The 16455-nt window shown below is 34.4% G+C and overlaps 1 protein-coding gene and 1 long non-coding RNA gene across 4 annotated transcripts; both read left to right on the forward strand.

Moving 5' to 3' along the window:
* The first annotated feature begins 204 nt into the window (after positions 1–204).
* On the forward strand, positions 205–9564 carry LOC106776338 (homeobox protein knotted-1-like 6). Of its 3 annotated transcripts, none has more exons than XM_014663768.2 (6): positions 205–715; positions 838–957; positions 1070–1205; positions 8435–8652; positions 8755–8917; positions 9250–9564. In XM_014663768.2, the coding sequence occupies exons 1-5, from the start codon at positions 434–436 to the stop codon at positions 8911–8913; spliced, it is 915 nt and encodes a 304-aa protein (XP_014519254.1). In that variant the 5' UTR covers positions 205–433; the 3' UTR covers positions 8914–8917; positions 9250–9564. The 3 variants fall into 3 exon arrangements, with proteins under 3 accessions (XP_014519254.1, XP_014519252.1, XP_014519251.1); XM_014663766.2 differs by having other exon boundaries at positions 208–715; positions 8414–8652; positions 9250–9489; XM_014663765.2 differs by lacking the exon at positions 9250–9564 and having other exon boundaries at positions 208–715; positions 8414–8652; positions 8755–9125.
* Positions 1214–5082, forward strand: LOC111242768. Its single transcript, XR_002670068.1, has 2 exons — positions 1214–3549; positions 4919–5082. It is a non-coding gene; the product is annotated as an uncharacterized LOC111242768 (long non-coding RNA).
* Positions 9565–16455: the final 6891 nt, after the last annotated feature.

The raw sequence follows: 16455 nt of genomic DNA on the forward strand, positions 1-16455 counted from the left end.
GGAGGGGGTGAGGTCTAGAGACTAGTATGTAATATTGGTTGGCCTATACAAACCATCTTTCTATCATTTCGGAACTCTCCTAAATCATCATTTTAGATTATTTAAACTATACTCTTCACCATTCATTTCAAGACTCCAAAGTCTACTGCAAATCTCATTTTCTATCATTATTCTAAGTAATAATAAATAATAATTCCATATTTTGCAATGTGGGAGTGCGGCGAGAGGTTTATTTTTGAGAGATATAATAAAAATAATAATAATTAATAGTAATAAAAAAAGAAAAATGTTAAATGTATTATTTCTGTGTTCCTTATTTCCTTCTCCTTGAAGACTAGCTGTCTCTGGCACTGGCAGCAGAAGCAGAAAAGTTCCAGAAATTCTGGTAAGGAACGAGGCAAAGGAACGCAGCGTTTCGTTTCGTGTCGCCATCATGGATGAAATGTACGGAGTGCCGGACTACGCCGACAAGCCACTCATGACTCCGGAGAATCTGATTTTCCCTCCGGACTACCCCGCCTTCCTCACAGCCGCCCGGATTCCTATCTTCGGATCCGACGACCTCTTCTCCGGCGAGCCTTCCGCCGCTTCCGCCTCTCCTGCTGGAATTCCGCGCCACCAGGACGATGACGTCGCAACCACTGTCATGAAGGCAAAAATCGCCTCCCACCCTCACTACCCTCGCCTTCTCCAAGCTTACATCGATTGCCAGAAGGTGAGAAAAGAAAACCATATCGCTACGATCGTAACCGTTTCTTGGAGGAAGGGAAAACAGTTATAACAAACTACACAACTACTTTCCGCTGACGGCTGATACTTGTGCTGCTGCTGCTGCAGGTTGGGGCGCCTCCGGAAATCGCGCGTCTGTTGGAGGAAATCCGGCGAGAAAATGACCTGTGCAAGAGCGACGTTGTTTCCACGTGCTTTGGAGCCGATCCCGAGCTCGACGAGTTCATGGTCCCCCCCTTCTTTCTCTCTGCGCACGCACGCACGCACACATATAATTATTTATTACAACTTTTGTCGCAGATTGTGATTGTGTCTTTGATTATGCGTTTTTCGTTTTCAGGAAACCTACTGCGACATGCTCGTGAAGTATAAATCCGACTTGGCTCGCCCCTTTGACGAAGCAACCACTTTCCTCAACAAGATCGAAATGCAGCTAAGCCATCTCTGCACTGGCGCTTCTGTTTCCACCGTTTCTGGTTTGTTTTTCTTCCCTCTCTCTCTCTCTTTCTCCCTCTCTCGCTTCAGTATCTTACTAGCTGTAGCTCTCGCTCACTGCTAGTGCTATTATAATTTCTGAACTCGTTGTTCGTTTTTGATATCTGCGCTGCTTCTTCTTCTTTTTTTTTTTTTTTTTTTTTTCTATGGAGAACAAAGCAAGGAACTAGTTTTAATAAACGTTGTGGGGCTTTTGTAGTCATAGGACCCTTAGCTGGCACATCTATCGCGCAGGATCAACTGAGAAGAAGTTATTTCTGTCTAACAGTGATCTTAAATGAGTTTAGGTATACGCTTCTCGAGTTATGGGTCTTAAGCAGTAACAGTACCCTTAGCTGGCACATTGATGGCGGATGACACATGTATCAACCGATAAGAGGTTGCTTCAGTTTAACTAATGGTGTTAATTTTGAAAGCTGGGTTCGAGATTACCTAGTGGAATATGTGTCCTTAGTTGGCTTGTAGAAGCCATATGGAGCAACAGTCGTTGTTTATGTTTTGTTGCTTTGTTTGATCTGCCAGATCCTTATCCCCTTGGCTGTTTAACCATTGGTTGAAAACATGAATACACCTCGCAGAATAGTCTTTATAAGTTAGCAGCAAATATGTGTTTGCAAGAATGAGATTGGGACATGACGCACAGCTTTTTTTCGAAGGGGCACGAGAAAAAGGAAAGGGAAACCCTAACACTTCTCTCTCTCTTTCTCTGGATTGGTGTTTATGCATGACTGTGCTGAATCTCGCTGCTCGCTGTTAATGTATGCGACTTTCTTTGTGTGCTTTCACTGTTAGACTGTGATCCATCCTTCTTTCGTCATATGAGGAAAAAAAAAGTTTGGTTGTTTGGTCATTCCGGGATAGTAATGCTGTTTGAACCTTTCACCTTTTCAGTTTCTTCTTTATACGGGTCTTTGAAGTAATTGCTAGCTCCTATGGACTTGTGTGGTTTGTTTTTTTTGGCCTTGGAGTTGTTCTCCCCGCACGCTTTTTTTTCCTTCTAATTTTTTAAATTCTATTTTTTTTATGCTTTTCCTCCTCTTGAATGTCAAGTTTGACAACAGTCTTCTGCATTTGGCTCTCGAATTTTGACATTGAAGATGTTGTCAATGACATCTTAAATAGTGGCCTCGATTGAAGACACTGAGCAAACCATAGATAATGCTTTTCAAACACCATAAGTTGTTTTTCGTACTACACCTTCCAGCTCACCCATTTGTATTGGTTTATTAGCGCATGCCTACAGCCTACTTTGAACTAGTTGTGTTGAAAAACTTTAGCGCAAAATTCATTCCAGTAATGCTATGCCTTCTTGTGGATGCTAAACGGGTTATGAACTGTGACTGATAGCCCGCAGTCGATTAACAACGCCCGACTTATGTATTGGTTAGCTAATTGTTAGAGAACAATTCTTCTGTAATAATAGGTTTGTTTTATTTTACTTAAGTCAGTCAAAAAACAAATGCAGGCAGCGAGAATTTTGAAGCCGTAGTTATACTTGCTTTGCCTGCTAAATTTTATTTCTATTTTTTTTTTGTAATATATCATATTCAAATTCTTATCTAATTATAATGTGGCTAACTTGTGACTTAAATTAGAGGCTGAGAAGGTAGATGCCTAGGCCTAAATTATATTATATCTCTGGAAGAATGTAGCTGAAATGGTATCTAAGATTTGTAGTAGTATAAACTAGAAGATTATAGTATATAGCGTGTGATTCATGTATGTTTAAATTATTTTATCGCTGTGGAAGGTTGTAGCAGAAGTGCTGTCTAAAATTTATGGCAGTGGACGGTAGAAAATGTTATTTATCTAACATGTCATTGATCAATCTGAACAACGCGTTTCCCATATACTAGTAATAACTTGTAAGCTTCACTAGTTGTGATGAACTACCTTCTTTGTTCCAGCACACATGAAGCTTACACGTTGAAGACTTATTATGAGAATAACGTTATTTAAATATTATACCTTCTAGGAGTAATGCACTAGTACCCATTTTGGATTAGATGGACATGATCTGACAGTAATGGCATGCAATGATTCTGCTTTCATACTTTACTAATTTATGTATCAAGTTCCAATAGAGCACAGGTGATGCATGTTGTTGGGAGATAAAAAAATGCTCATTGGGAATTGTCTACGGGGCTGATAGTCTGTCTGGAGCTAAAGTACTCTGATTTTTCTAAAATAAATGGAGTTAAGTTGCTTTGGGTTATCCTGTTGTTAGTAAAATTAGAAAGAGGAATGAGCTCAGCATTAATTAAGTTAGATTATCCTCGTGTGTGCTTTCGTTCCAGAAAATTAAATTTGCGAGTTTACTGTGAGGTAAGGTTTTAATCTAGAAGACTCGGCTGATAAATTGATCTTTTATGATGCCCTTTCATTTCTTTGGGATCTTGTTCTCTCATTATCTGTTCAATCCGTGATCACCGATTATGTTTCTCAGTATAATATTCCACCGTTTGTTGCGCATACGCATAATTTATCCTGAATCATATGTTTTGGGGTTTTCAACTTTATCATTTGTGAATTTTATTTTGGTTACTGAATATTTTCTACGCCAGAAGATCAGTTACAATTCCCATACTGTTTCTGATAATGGTGGAGGATGGAATACAGTAGATTTTCTGCGGCTATTTTTTATTTTTTTAAATTTATACAAGGGTAGTCATGATCAGGTGGGTTATGGTTGGCAAATATTATTATTTATGCCTGAAAGTACAGATTACCTTTTCAGTTGTGATGTTTTAATTGGTAAGTGGTTTTGTGCTGCATCCTTAATTTGATGGGTTCTCCTTCATGCTTTTTTTGCCAACCTATATTCCTTTAGTGATTGCCTCAAAAGCAAGTTGACAGGATGTGAAATTCTTTGTTTTTAAATTTATTCTTTCTAGTTTTTCTTTTTCTTGTACTGAAATCACTGTCAAATTGGATCTTGAATTTGTTACAAGCATGTCTTAAGGTTATTGGATTGACATCAACTTTATATGTGGCAAATTCTTAGCATATTAGTGCAGCATGGTTACCTCTATTTTTTTTTTTTTTTATCAGTGAAAATCTTATTGGAAAGGAATAGAAAAGGTACTCCCACCTATTTATAAATAGAATGTCGACATTGATTATATGCACAATGAAGTATCTCCAGAATAAATTTCCAATGAGATATTTAACAAACAATTTATGACCTCCTAGCCTGAGAAAACAAAAAAGTTAGCGGGTTAACATATAGACCCCAACGATAGAGAAGCACCTGAAACTTTTTACTTGATTCAACTCCAGCTTCTAAATTTAATTAGTTCAACTACTTTTTTCCAATCAATAGCATAGTTGTTGTAGATAGTTTAATTCCTATTTAGTTGAATTGAGCAAATGCAGGAGAACTGTATTAATTGTCAGGAGTGTTCTAAGATCTTCGTTGTTGACATTTGTCATGATTGATTATGCTGAACTTTTTTTTGTGTATATGATTTCTAGATCGTCTCAAACTATGTGAATATCTAGTGTGATTTCTAGATGATTTGGATACCTAGATAACTTAATTCTTACGAAGCAAAATAGACCAAATGTAGGAGAGCCATCGTCATTGCCAGCAATGTTTCAAGTTCTTTCTTCGTTGTTGACATTTATCATGGTTGATGCCGATAAAAAGTCATGATTGATCACGCTATGCTTTTTTAATGCATTTCATTTTCAGATCGTCCCAGACGACTTGAACATCTAGTGTGATTTCTAGATGATCCCTTCAAATAAAAGTTTACTCAATTATGCTTCTAAATGGGTTTGAACTTTGTGATATACTGCACTCTGATTTGTGTTTTTTGGGCAAAAGCTTGATGGATGGATGTGTTGCTCATAGTATAACGTCTTGCTGCATGATGTTGTTCAAGTCTGTATTTAACTGAAGTTTATTTCATGACTAAAGGCATTAGTTACGTGCTAAAAAATTCTCCAGGATACATAAAGACTTCCTTTAGATAAATAATTAGATGTGAACGAAAATAATGGGTTGACATGAAGAGGAATGAAGAACATTAGTTTTTAACTGATGACCTCCGTATTATTTTATAATCTTTTGGAAATCACATGGCCAATGAATAACATGTTATATTATTGATAATAATATAATAGCGAAAATGAGTTTGTAATCGTTGATTGCTGATTGATAGTAGGTTTGTTTCGCACCGCGCTTGCATGTTCATTATTTATATTTTAGTGCGAAAAAAATGTTTTACCCGGTTATGGTCAGGCGAGTCTATGGCGTGGTAGGCGAGTGCATCGGATGGTGGGAAATTGGAGTATTGAGATCCCAATATCACACTTGCTGAACCATTTTTCAATACATTTTATTGTTAAATAAATTTTCACCCAGTATAAACACTTACGTAGGACATGCTGAGTAGGAAATAACACTTGCATGGCTTAATGAATCTATAACGTGAAATTTTCACCCACTATAATTGGTGGCTTTATGTAGTTTGGAGATTTTTTAAAAAAAGGAATTTAATTTCAAATTTGCTAATTATCTTCTAACTACTATGAAAACAACCAGGATTACTTTCTCGAACTATGTTCATAAATTGGATTGTTGTCTTAATCGGCTCGGATGTTGTGACGTTTTTTTGGTAGCGTCTCCCTGTTTCAGTGTGACGTCCGTCTCTTCTGAGGTAGCGTAACATTGTGTTTCTATGACTTAGTTTGCTTAGTATGTTAACCTCTATTTATTACTGAGTATTTAAGTTGAGTAATTGGTTAAACCATAGGATATGCTTCTTGGCGGGAGCCTAAATTAAAGTAGGAATGACAAGAAAAAATACGATGCCGCTGGATAAATGGTAATGATTACCCGAGGGGTCAATTTTCATCGAAAATAGAAAAAGAAAATGGTAGCTTTTTAATGTTTGGAAATACTAAGCATGGGATACATTTTGGTACTTGTTTGGGGGAAGTTTCTCGAATCTCCAAAATAATTTGGAATTTTCAGAAGTACGTAATTGGGTCGTTCATTATCTTAGGAATTTGATAAATACATTAAGAAATGGTTGTAGCGCAGAGATATTATAATAATATAAGTTGAGGTGGGTGATTCTGATGAACTTAATTAGGACCTTTCAGAATAATCCCGAATGCAGCGGGTGATCGTAGAGTTATTTATATCTTTCACATGCACTCCCGCAGATATCGCTGTGATCTTGATTCAGCCCTTTTTTTCTGAGAGAACGTTTTATTCAATGTCAATTTCATCTATGTATATACCTTCCCCACTGCCCTTGCTTCTGCCTGCTGGTTCTAGTGCTTGTCTTTGCCATTTTCCGATATTTTGTTCTCTTGTGCCCCGTTGTGGGCCTCTCTCATTGACCCTTAGGTCATTGCTTGATGCGTAACACTTGTCGATACCAAAATGCTTCGTCTTTTTATAAACCGGACCCTCATCCTCCCTCTTAGTGAATAAAGCAATTGTATAGTTAAAGGTCATATTTTGGACCCCGAAATTGTAGATTCAATTAACTGAAGTAGTTATTCTAGTTTTTCAATATTTTTATTTTACATTTTTTAATATATTGCGGCCTTAAACACACAAAGGGTATTATTGTTATTATCTACAATAAACTCTTCAGTTAATGAATGATTATATCTCCACAAATAGACACAAGTGCGATCTATCGTCTAAAGAAAGGATGATTTTCCGTACCGAGGCCCGAAAATTTTAAGGTGATTATTATGTACGCAACTGTAATTTGAAAGGGATACATCGGAAGGAGTAGGTCTGGGGTCATGAAATGGTTGATTAAGAATGACTAGAGCCGTACCGTGTGCCTCGTTGGAAACTTTGAGTCTCTCTCTGGTTTGGGTCACAGTGAGTGACAATGGATGGAACCAGGCACTGACACTGATATTTTCATTTTCTTTACTTTCTTTCCAACCTAGGTCTGCTCTGATCTGGTCTGGTGTGTACAGTGTACTCTCATGCGATGGTCAAATCCTTGTCGGATTGAGTGGGTGTCAGAAGTAATTTGTGGGTGCTCGTGGGCTCCTAGGCCTCTGTACTCAAACATTAATTATTCGCCTTTGAGATAAGCTGGTCAGAAATGATGAGTGTCAAAAGTTTCTCGCAAGATTAATTTATATATGTTCAGGTGAAGTGGCACTAAGCATGAAAATCCCGAAAATGATGGATTCAATAGGCTATGCTTTATGAGCTTTAAACTAGGTTTTTTTATGGTTTGATTTGAAAACTTTTTAATAATCTAGATTTTTCAATTTCTAATTAAAATACACAATAGGCATTTCTCTAACTAATTTTAAGTAGGAAAATAAATTTAAATTTCTGTGTAAATCGTTTGAATTGATTAATGCATTCACTATTATATGAATTCAGAATACTGTTAGTAATTCATTTTTATAATACTAGTATTTTTATTTCTATGAATTCGTCAGTTCCTTAATCCGCTACTTACTGACTTGAATGTTTAATTGTGCCCTCAAAACAATAAATTTTTCCTTGCTTACATTTGAAAAAGGTATTTTCTGATTTAAACCCAAATATAACCAAAACTTCCGGGTAACTAGTATTCATTAATTTGAATCGAAGGACCTCCATTTGAAAGTTTTTTTATTTATTTAAAAGTGACATTAAATACTAGATTTTCAAGGAGGAAATTTACTGATTATCTTTAGTTTATTCACGTTACTGTAAATCAAAACCTTGTATTTTTTGTAATATTTAATTTTAAACTTGTCTGTTGTTAGTATTTATTAATTTATTAGTATATTACAGCAAATAACATTGTACTGTTGTAAGTTTTATTTGTAGTCAAATAACTTGTATACTTTCTGGTCATGAAAAAAAGGAAGGTAATAATAGATCTGAGAAAATGAATACAAAATAGGTAAATTTCTATAGTCTTTGCTTTCAAGTAAATAGAATCAAAGTAAAAGTTGAGTTTTCTCTGTGGTCCTCTGGTTGTGTAACTACGTGGGGATACATTCTTATAATTATAATTTGAATGGTTATAGGATTTTTGCCTAGTTTGTTGTTTTCTTTTCCATCAAGGTAATTTTATTTTGAAGTGCATCTCAGACGTTGTTTACTCTATTATGTAACCAAACATAATAAAACTACAATTTTTTGTTATCTGAAACAACGAAAGTGCTGATGATTTTGGTATGGGTATTGCTGTTACTTGACTAGATGATGGTGGTGTGTCTTCAGACGAAGATTTGAGTACAGGAGATGGTGATGGGCAAGATGGGCAATCAAAGGGTGAAGATCGTGAACTGAAGGATAGACTCTTACGGAAGTTTGGGAGTCACATTGGTACTTTGAAACTGGAGTTTTCAAAAAAGAAAAAGAAAGGTAAACTTCCGAAGGAAGCAAGACAAACATTGCTTCAGTGGTGGAATGTTCACTACAAATGGCCTTACCCTACGGTAATTAATGGTTCTTGCTTGTGATTTTATTCTCCTGTGCACACACGCACTCAAGGGAGACATCAGCTATTGATATTTGTGTTACTTGATCATCATGTATAGGAAGCTGATAAGATTGAACTGGCTAAGTCAACAGGGCTAGATCAGAAGCAAATTAACAATTGGTTTATTAACCAAAGAAAACGTCATTGGAAACCATCCGAGAATATGCAGTTTTCCATGATGGAAAATCTTAACGGACGGTTCCTTGGTGATGAATGATGAGGTACGTGTACATGTATTATTCTCAAATGTATATCCTGATTAATTAATTATTGCTTGTATTTTCTTTTGTAAATTCTAAATTAAAAGCAGATTGTTGACAGTAAAATGCCTACTTTCCTAAGAAGAGAAAAGGGAAATGATCATAGTATTCTTGATAAATAACTACTGACATTGTGCATGAAATGCTCATACTGTGCTGCACTGTCTTACTCCGTTATTAGCTCATTGCCGTTTCATTTATTTGTCTCCTTGCGTTTATCCATACATCAAATTAGTTTTTGGTTAATTGGGTATATGTATTAATATTGGTATCTTTTAATGTTTGGAAAACAGTGTTAAAGAACAGAAATGTGTTGCAGTTATGAAATTCATATGCCGGAAACGATGTCGCTGTACATTTGTGGAAAGAAAATCTTCAGATAAGTTAAATCTGATATATAACTTTGAAAGTATCGAAATTGACTCTTCCTCAAAAAATTGGTAAAAAAATAATCAGTAGTAGGAATTATGTGTAAAGTAACCTCTTACTTGAAAATTTTAAGAGATATATTAATTACTAATTTTTACTTACAAAAGTTTACTATGTGTAGAATATTTTGTCTCCTAAATCATGAGAAGTGATGTCTCGGACTGAAACGATTATAAAAACAAGCATAAACCAGTCATTTTACTTGGTCTTAGAGGTCACAGTGAGGAAGGAATGTCCAACTAATTATATTTTAAATAATTAGGAATTCGAATCCATGCTTACTGTGGAAATTAGAATTGTGGTATACTAATTGATCATGGAAAATTTGCGACAGTTTTAACTCAATTTAAATAAAAATCTATAAAATATAATTCATATTATTAATTTTTGAAAAAATGATAATATTTCTAATTATTTAGGAAAACCTCATTTTCAATTTCTCTTTGAATGTTCAATGTAACTTTTTAAAAAATATAGTATGAAACTATATTAACGAGTCATCAGATAATAATAAGGTAGAACACTTATTGTAAAGAAAGTTAACTTAAAGTTATCATAAAATAACCAGAAAAATAAAAACTTTACAAAAGTCCTATGTTGTTACAAAATGATGTACAAGATCGAACGGTCTTATACTAAACATATGGATCTTTTCCTTTCTGTGTTTACTTCAAAAGGAAACTCCTCTCCCTTTACTCATATCTACAGGATAATCATTGTAAAAGATAAACTGAACGAATAAACATGATAAGATAGAAAAGAAGGGTAAGCTAATGTAATTTAATTGATCAAAATAAATATTTAATTCAAACAAGTACATAACATGTAAAAACTGAGCACTTAAATCATACAATGACCGACCACTCAAACATGCAATGATTGAACACATTAATACAGGAAAAGATCGACCACTTGACTTGACCATCTGGATCGTATAAATATGTAACTTGAGGTCGTTCTTGTCTCCAGAGGTATAATAACGGGAACACCATAAGCTGTCACCCGAGGTTAATTTGTTATAACTCACCTAAGAACCTATAGGCTAAGACCTCCTGACATTCTCACGAAATGTCTTACCCATCTCTAATTGAGAATTGATAATCATTAGAATTTTAGGATGAATGTCGTGGATTTTGTTGTCCATATTCATTCTTTACCACCTTGATAACCAACACCGAGATATTCCTCCTTGGAACTCTCTTCCATACCAATTGAAGCTTCATAACTCAGTGAAATACCAACATAATTGTTCATGCGCAACAGACCTATATACATAACTTAACAATACTCAAACAACAATGAAAACAATACATCAGACCGAATATCCTGTGAACGTTGGAGGTCGAACGATTTCTCACTACCAAAAGGACAGGACCAAACGGTCCATAATAGATAAGACTGAAGAAGTGGTCGACTACAATCGAGGACCGACCACTGGGAGAAATCCGAATACTACAACATGTTCAAATATTATAATAAGGTCGAACAAAAAACACTCATAACATGTAAACATGACCGAACGGTCATTTAGAGAGCAAGGCTTAAACATGAACCGAATACAATCTAAGGGTCGAATACTAAACCCATCGGGTACTATTTAACTTAGACCAAACACTATGAACTTAGATCGAACACTCTAAACTTATATTGAATGCTCAAGTAGGACCGATCACTAAAGCATGATCGAATGATCATTAACAGGTAAGGCTCATAAGAGACCGAACACAGTTAAGACCGAACACCAATACAACCGAGTACTAGTGTAAGACCGAGAACTACTAAGAGACCGAGTGCTAGTACAAGACCGAGCACTACTAAGAGACTGAGTGCTAGTACAAGACCGAGCACTACTAAGAGATCGAGTGCTAGTACAAGACCGAGCNGAGCACTACTAAGAGACTGAGTGCTAGTACAAGACCGAGCACTACTAAGAGATCGAGTGCTAGTACAAGACCGAGCACTACTAAGAGACTGAGTGTTAGTACAAGACTGAGCACTACTAAGAGACCGAGTGCTAGTACAATATCGAACACTGCTAAGAGATCGAGTGCTAGTACAATACCGAACACTACTATGAAACTGAGTGCTAGCACAATACCGAGCACTACTAAGAGACCGACCACCCACCTAAGACCGAACGATCATGAACGGGTAAGACTCTAAAGAGACCGAACCTAGTTAATGACCAAGTACCTAAACATGGCCGAGCGGTGAACAACAAATGCTCATCTTTCTGCATAATTCTGCAAAATCAAAATCATGAACAAGCTAGATTCTACCAAAACTAAACATTTTTCCCAAATTCTAATCCTCCATAATTGAATTACATACCAATTTACACTTCACCAAGGATGTCTAAATTTTGTAACATCATTCTAAATAATTTCGTATCAGATTAAACCCCAAATTTTGCAGAATCACCACTCAATGACCAATAATACATTTTCCCACTTTTGACACATTTTAGAGAGACGTAATTGTTCTCACAGGTCTAAAGAAACTTGCCTAGACTTTCCCCACTGACCAATTTCTCTCCCATTCCCAAATTCTCATTTTCACTTACTTATTTCAACAAAACTAGAACGGACCGAACGCTTATACAAAGAAATCCATCCAGTTCACAAGGTTCGAGTATTCACAAATTCAACATAGATTTCAGCAAGCATAAAATCAATGCAGAACAATCAATCATGCAGTTCCACACACCTGTAACTATCCAAACAACAATCTAATACACAAAAAATCATAATTAAATTAAGTAGCTTTCCTTACCTCTTAACCAAACTGAACAGCTCTACAACTTTAGAAATTTGTGCACAACTCCAGAAATCCTATGAACACTTAAAGCTCACCGATTGGTGAGAAGGGATCAACCAAAAGATCGAGAATGGGATTAGAAATAGGAAGAGGAAGCTAATGAACACATGCAAACCGAACAATTGCATGTACTAGAAATTGGAGAAATTCACAAGAATTTGAGAAAAGAAAGTTATCCGCTCTAACCACGAAATTGATTGGGAGAAAAGGAAGCCCTTGATCTTAGGATCATCTAGGGAGCTCCTGATCATTGATCAGATGATCATTGATCAGATGAACCACCGATGAGAAATTTTAGAGAGAAGGAGAAAAGGTAAAGAATAATGTATTTAGAGAAATAGAACGTACTGATATAATGAGCTGAGTGTTTTAAATTTTTATTTGTACTTTTAGCTTATTTTAATCTTAAGTGTTCAGTTCCATTATTTTAATACATCTATATACTCTTAATAATCTATTCTCTGGATCCTTACATTCAATGATTGCCCTGGTAGCAACGTTGAATAAGTATTATCTTTTGATTAATTTTTGCAAGTAAATAGGTCTGTGTTTGAAATATTTAGTTGACATAAAGGCACTTTTAACCATTTATTGTGTCAAATAAGTAAATTTACTATAATTACACATTTGATATTTTGTTCATAATGTTACTGAAATAGGAAGTTTATGATTCCTTCTAGACACGTGATTAGTAATTTATATCACAGCACCTAATTACTAATTTAAATGTAGTTGGAGGTTTTTGTTTAGTCTTTATAAAAAATTAACGTGTAGAAAAGCAGTGGTAAGGATATAACATTAGTAAATACCTCGTGACTAATTTACTAAATTTTAATATATTTTATATTGAAATTGTTACATTGGCACATGACTATCTTTTTGTTTGCGAACTTATTTTGTTATTTTCATTCATAAGACTATTTTTATCAACAATATTAAGTGATTAAAAATAACAAACACATTCAAATAAGTTGTTAGATATCTTACATGTATTCAATTTCAACAATATATCTCTCCTTTCTCTATCTATGTACGGTAGAAATTCAATTGTGTTATCAGATTTAAGATTTTGATTTTAAATAAACCATTTAAAAAAATTTGAAAACTTAATAGAAAATAAATTGATCTTTTGGATACTGCAGGTTTTTTAAGACGTAATGTTTTTTCTTAACGTGACGTGAATAATTATACAGGTTAGCAAGTATTCGACAAAATATTTCTCTCAAACTAAAGTTACTTCGGTAGTATACATGAAAAAAAATAATGGTAAAGATAAAATTTAAATAAAAATAAAATACGGGTAATTAATTAATAATTATTTTATCATAACTATATATAGTAAAAGGACATAATTTTGAATTGAACTATTTTTAAACTTTAAAATTTTAAATTATATTTTTTTATTTTAATGATAATTTATTTCAACATCTAGGGAAAGAAATTAGTGCAAAAGTTCATTTAGGGTGTGTTTACTTGAGGATAATTGGGGGAGAGTGATTGAGTAGATTTGAGGTGATTTGATGGTGATTTTTTTTGTGTTTATTTGAGTGAATTTGAAGGTAATTGAGAGTGAATTTGGGGGTGAAGTTTGTGAGAATTAGTGTAGGATTTGATTGATGTGAAAGTTTTAAAAAATTTATTTAATTGGTAGAAATTGAAGATTACCAAAATGCTCCTAAGTATTAAACTAATATAAAATTATATTTGTTAATGTTATATTTAATTGTAAAAATGTTTATTAAGAGTTAAAAATTTGGAATAATTATTAAAAAGAATTATAAAAATTTAATTAAATTAGAATGTATTCAAAATAATATATTGAATAGTGTTCTAAAGTATCCTTCCTTTTGTATATTAAAAATGGCTAAAATTATTTATAATCTATTTCTTTTTGCCCAAAGTCGTCCTCTTGTTTAATCAAATAATGCACTATCCCTTTCGGAAACCAATAAACATTGGTAAAGTATAACACATTCATTAGAAATTTTTTAGAACAGGGTGTTAGTGGTATTCTTTCATTTATGTGGGAGGTTTTATAAAAAAAAATTATTAAAACCTGCTACATAATAATTAAATTATCGTTTTTAATTGTAAGAAATTAAAATGTAAATAAACATGGTAAAAATGTAACTGTTATAAGATATTAATAATCAATCAAAAATTGAAAAAAAAAATACTGTAACCGAATACCACGAACCGTAACCGGATACACAAGCTACCTTTCCACTAACGTTGTAGAGTATCCGAGTAAAATGAAGTGTAACCGGATACACCACCATTCCTCTCACGTTGCAGCTAACATGCTTCCACATTGAAGCTGAAGTTCCCCATGATCAACGCATCTTCATTATCCACGATCAGCACAGACCATTCTCCATTCCTCTTCATCATTAAATGGGTACCTCTCCAAGCTCCAACCTGCAAAAATTTAACAACCATGGCAAGGCACTATGCAATCGACAACAGTGTTTATTAAGCACGCTGAATACCCAGGCTAGATTCAAATACCCTGCATGGTTTTAACTTTTTCTCAGCTTTGCAGTAAGGACAACAAAGGAAATTCGTGTTAATTACCTGTTAATCTTCACAGAAGTGCAGGTGATAGAAAAAGGTACTATCCCGCAATTCCCTTCAATCACTCGCTCGCTAATAAGCTGAAATGAACACGATTTTATCTTGTATTCATCGCTCGCAATAACACGTGAACAGTGTATCACTCTCAAGTGAACACAGTCTTAAGTTTGCCAATTTGTCTTGGTTTTAAGAAAATCCAAACCTATCATATCGTAATGTAATTTTTAAAATTACTGATAATGTTTAGCTTCAATTCTAATAAAAATCAAAGTGTATATATGTTCGACTTCCGTTAGGTGAGAACAAGTCCTTAAAATTTTTCGTTAATTTTAAAAATGAACAAGTCCTTAAAAATGAACTTAATTAACTTTTAAAACTGAAGACTAAAATTTTACACTTGTGTTTAGTGGTTGGTCCTTACAAAAATTGTTTTCCACTTTCTTTGACACTTCTTTTCGTGTTTCTTTTCCTTCTTGTTTTGAGCACCTACATCCAACACTGTTAAATCGGTGTGTTAAATCCGAGTGTGTTTTCTTTCTTCTCCCATTTAATTTATTTTCTTACGTTTTTTAGTTGAAACTTTACAAAAACGAAGATCACTAACGTGAGTTGAGATTTTTGGTTGGATTATTATTTTTGAATATACGAAGTTTTGTAATGTTGTAACATCTCATTTTAATAGTATAAAACCACCAAAATGAAATGTTACATAGATACTAAAGGTTAAATGTCTTTTTTGGTCCCAGTTTTGGTTGGAAAAATTCGAAATGGTCCTTATGTTTTTTGTGTGTTCAATTTGGTCCTAAAGAACGTAATTGATTTTCAATTTAGTTATTTTTATAAACTTCATTTAAATCGTTGACAGCGAGATATCCAAATGTGCAATTAGAGAATGAATTGTCATTTATGCTCTAATGTGGACTAGATCAATCATCATCATAGGGACCACATTTGGGAATAATTAACATAAATAGGGACTAGATTGAACAACTTTCATTCATTACAAAACAAAGAGCCATATCACCATTTTCTTCAACCTTTAGCCCAACCAAAAATCGAAACCCTACTTTCTTTCTAGCCACCTAACCCTAGTGTCGCCACACCTAAACCCTCAGGCCGCCACCGCAATTATAATCCCAAAGACTCCAAAAACTTTCATACAAAGTGACCATAATCACATTCACACACCCTTTTCATCAAAACTCTGTCAACGGTTTCAATCACAGCATCAACAACTCTAACTTTACAATTGAAGAGAACCAACAAGGAAAAAGAGGAAACTTGGACATTGTTCACGAACTTGGGTTAGTAAAAACTTTAACTTGTTGGGAGAAATAAAGAAGAATGGGAAGCAGACATGGCTCATTAACCAACAAGGTTGGGAAGAAGATTGGGAAGATGATTGCTTAACCTCCAACGTCACTATAACTTTCACAGAACATAAATAAAAACCCTAATTTGAGAATCCACTCTCTTTTCACCTCACCAAGGGTAATAACAGAAATACTATTTCAAAAATCCTAATTCCAACTGACAATGCCACAAAGGACTCCAAGTCAGCCAATAAATGACACTTCACAATGGAGTTGCACATTTGGACAGCTCGTCATTAACTATTTAAATGGAGTTAGTGAAAAGAACTAAATTGAACACCAATTACGTTCTTTAGGACCTAATTG

This window comes from Vigna radiata, chromosome 11 (genome assembly GCF_000741045.1).
Source record: "Vigna radiata var. radiata cultivar VC1973A chromosome 11, Vradiata_ver6, whole genome shotgun sequence".
Lineage (NCBI taxonomy): Eukaryota > Viridiplantae > Streptophyta > Magnoliopsida > Fabales > Fabaceae > Vigna > Vigna radiata.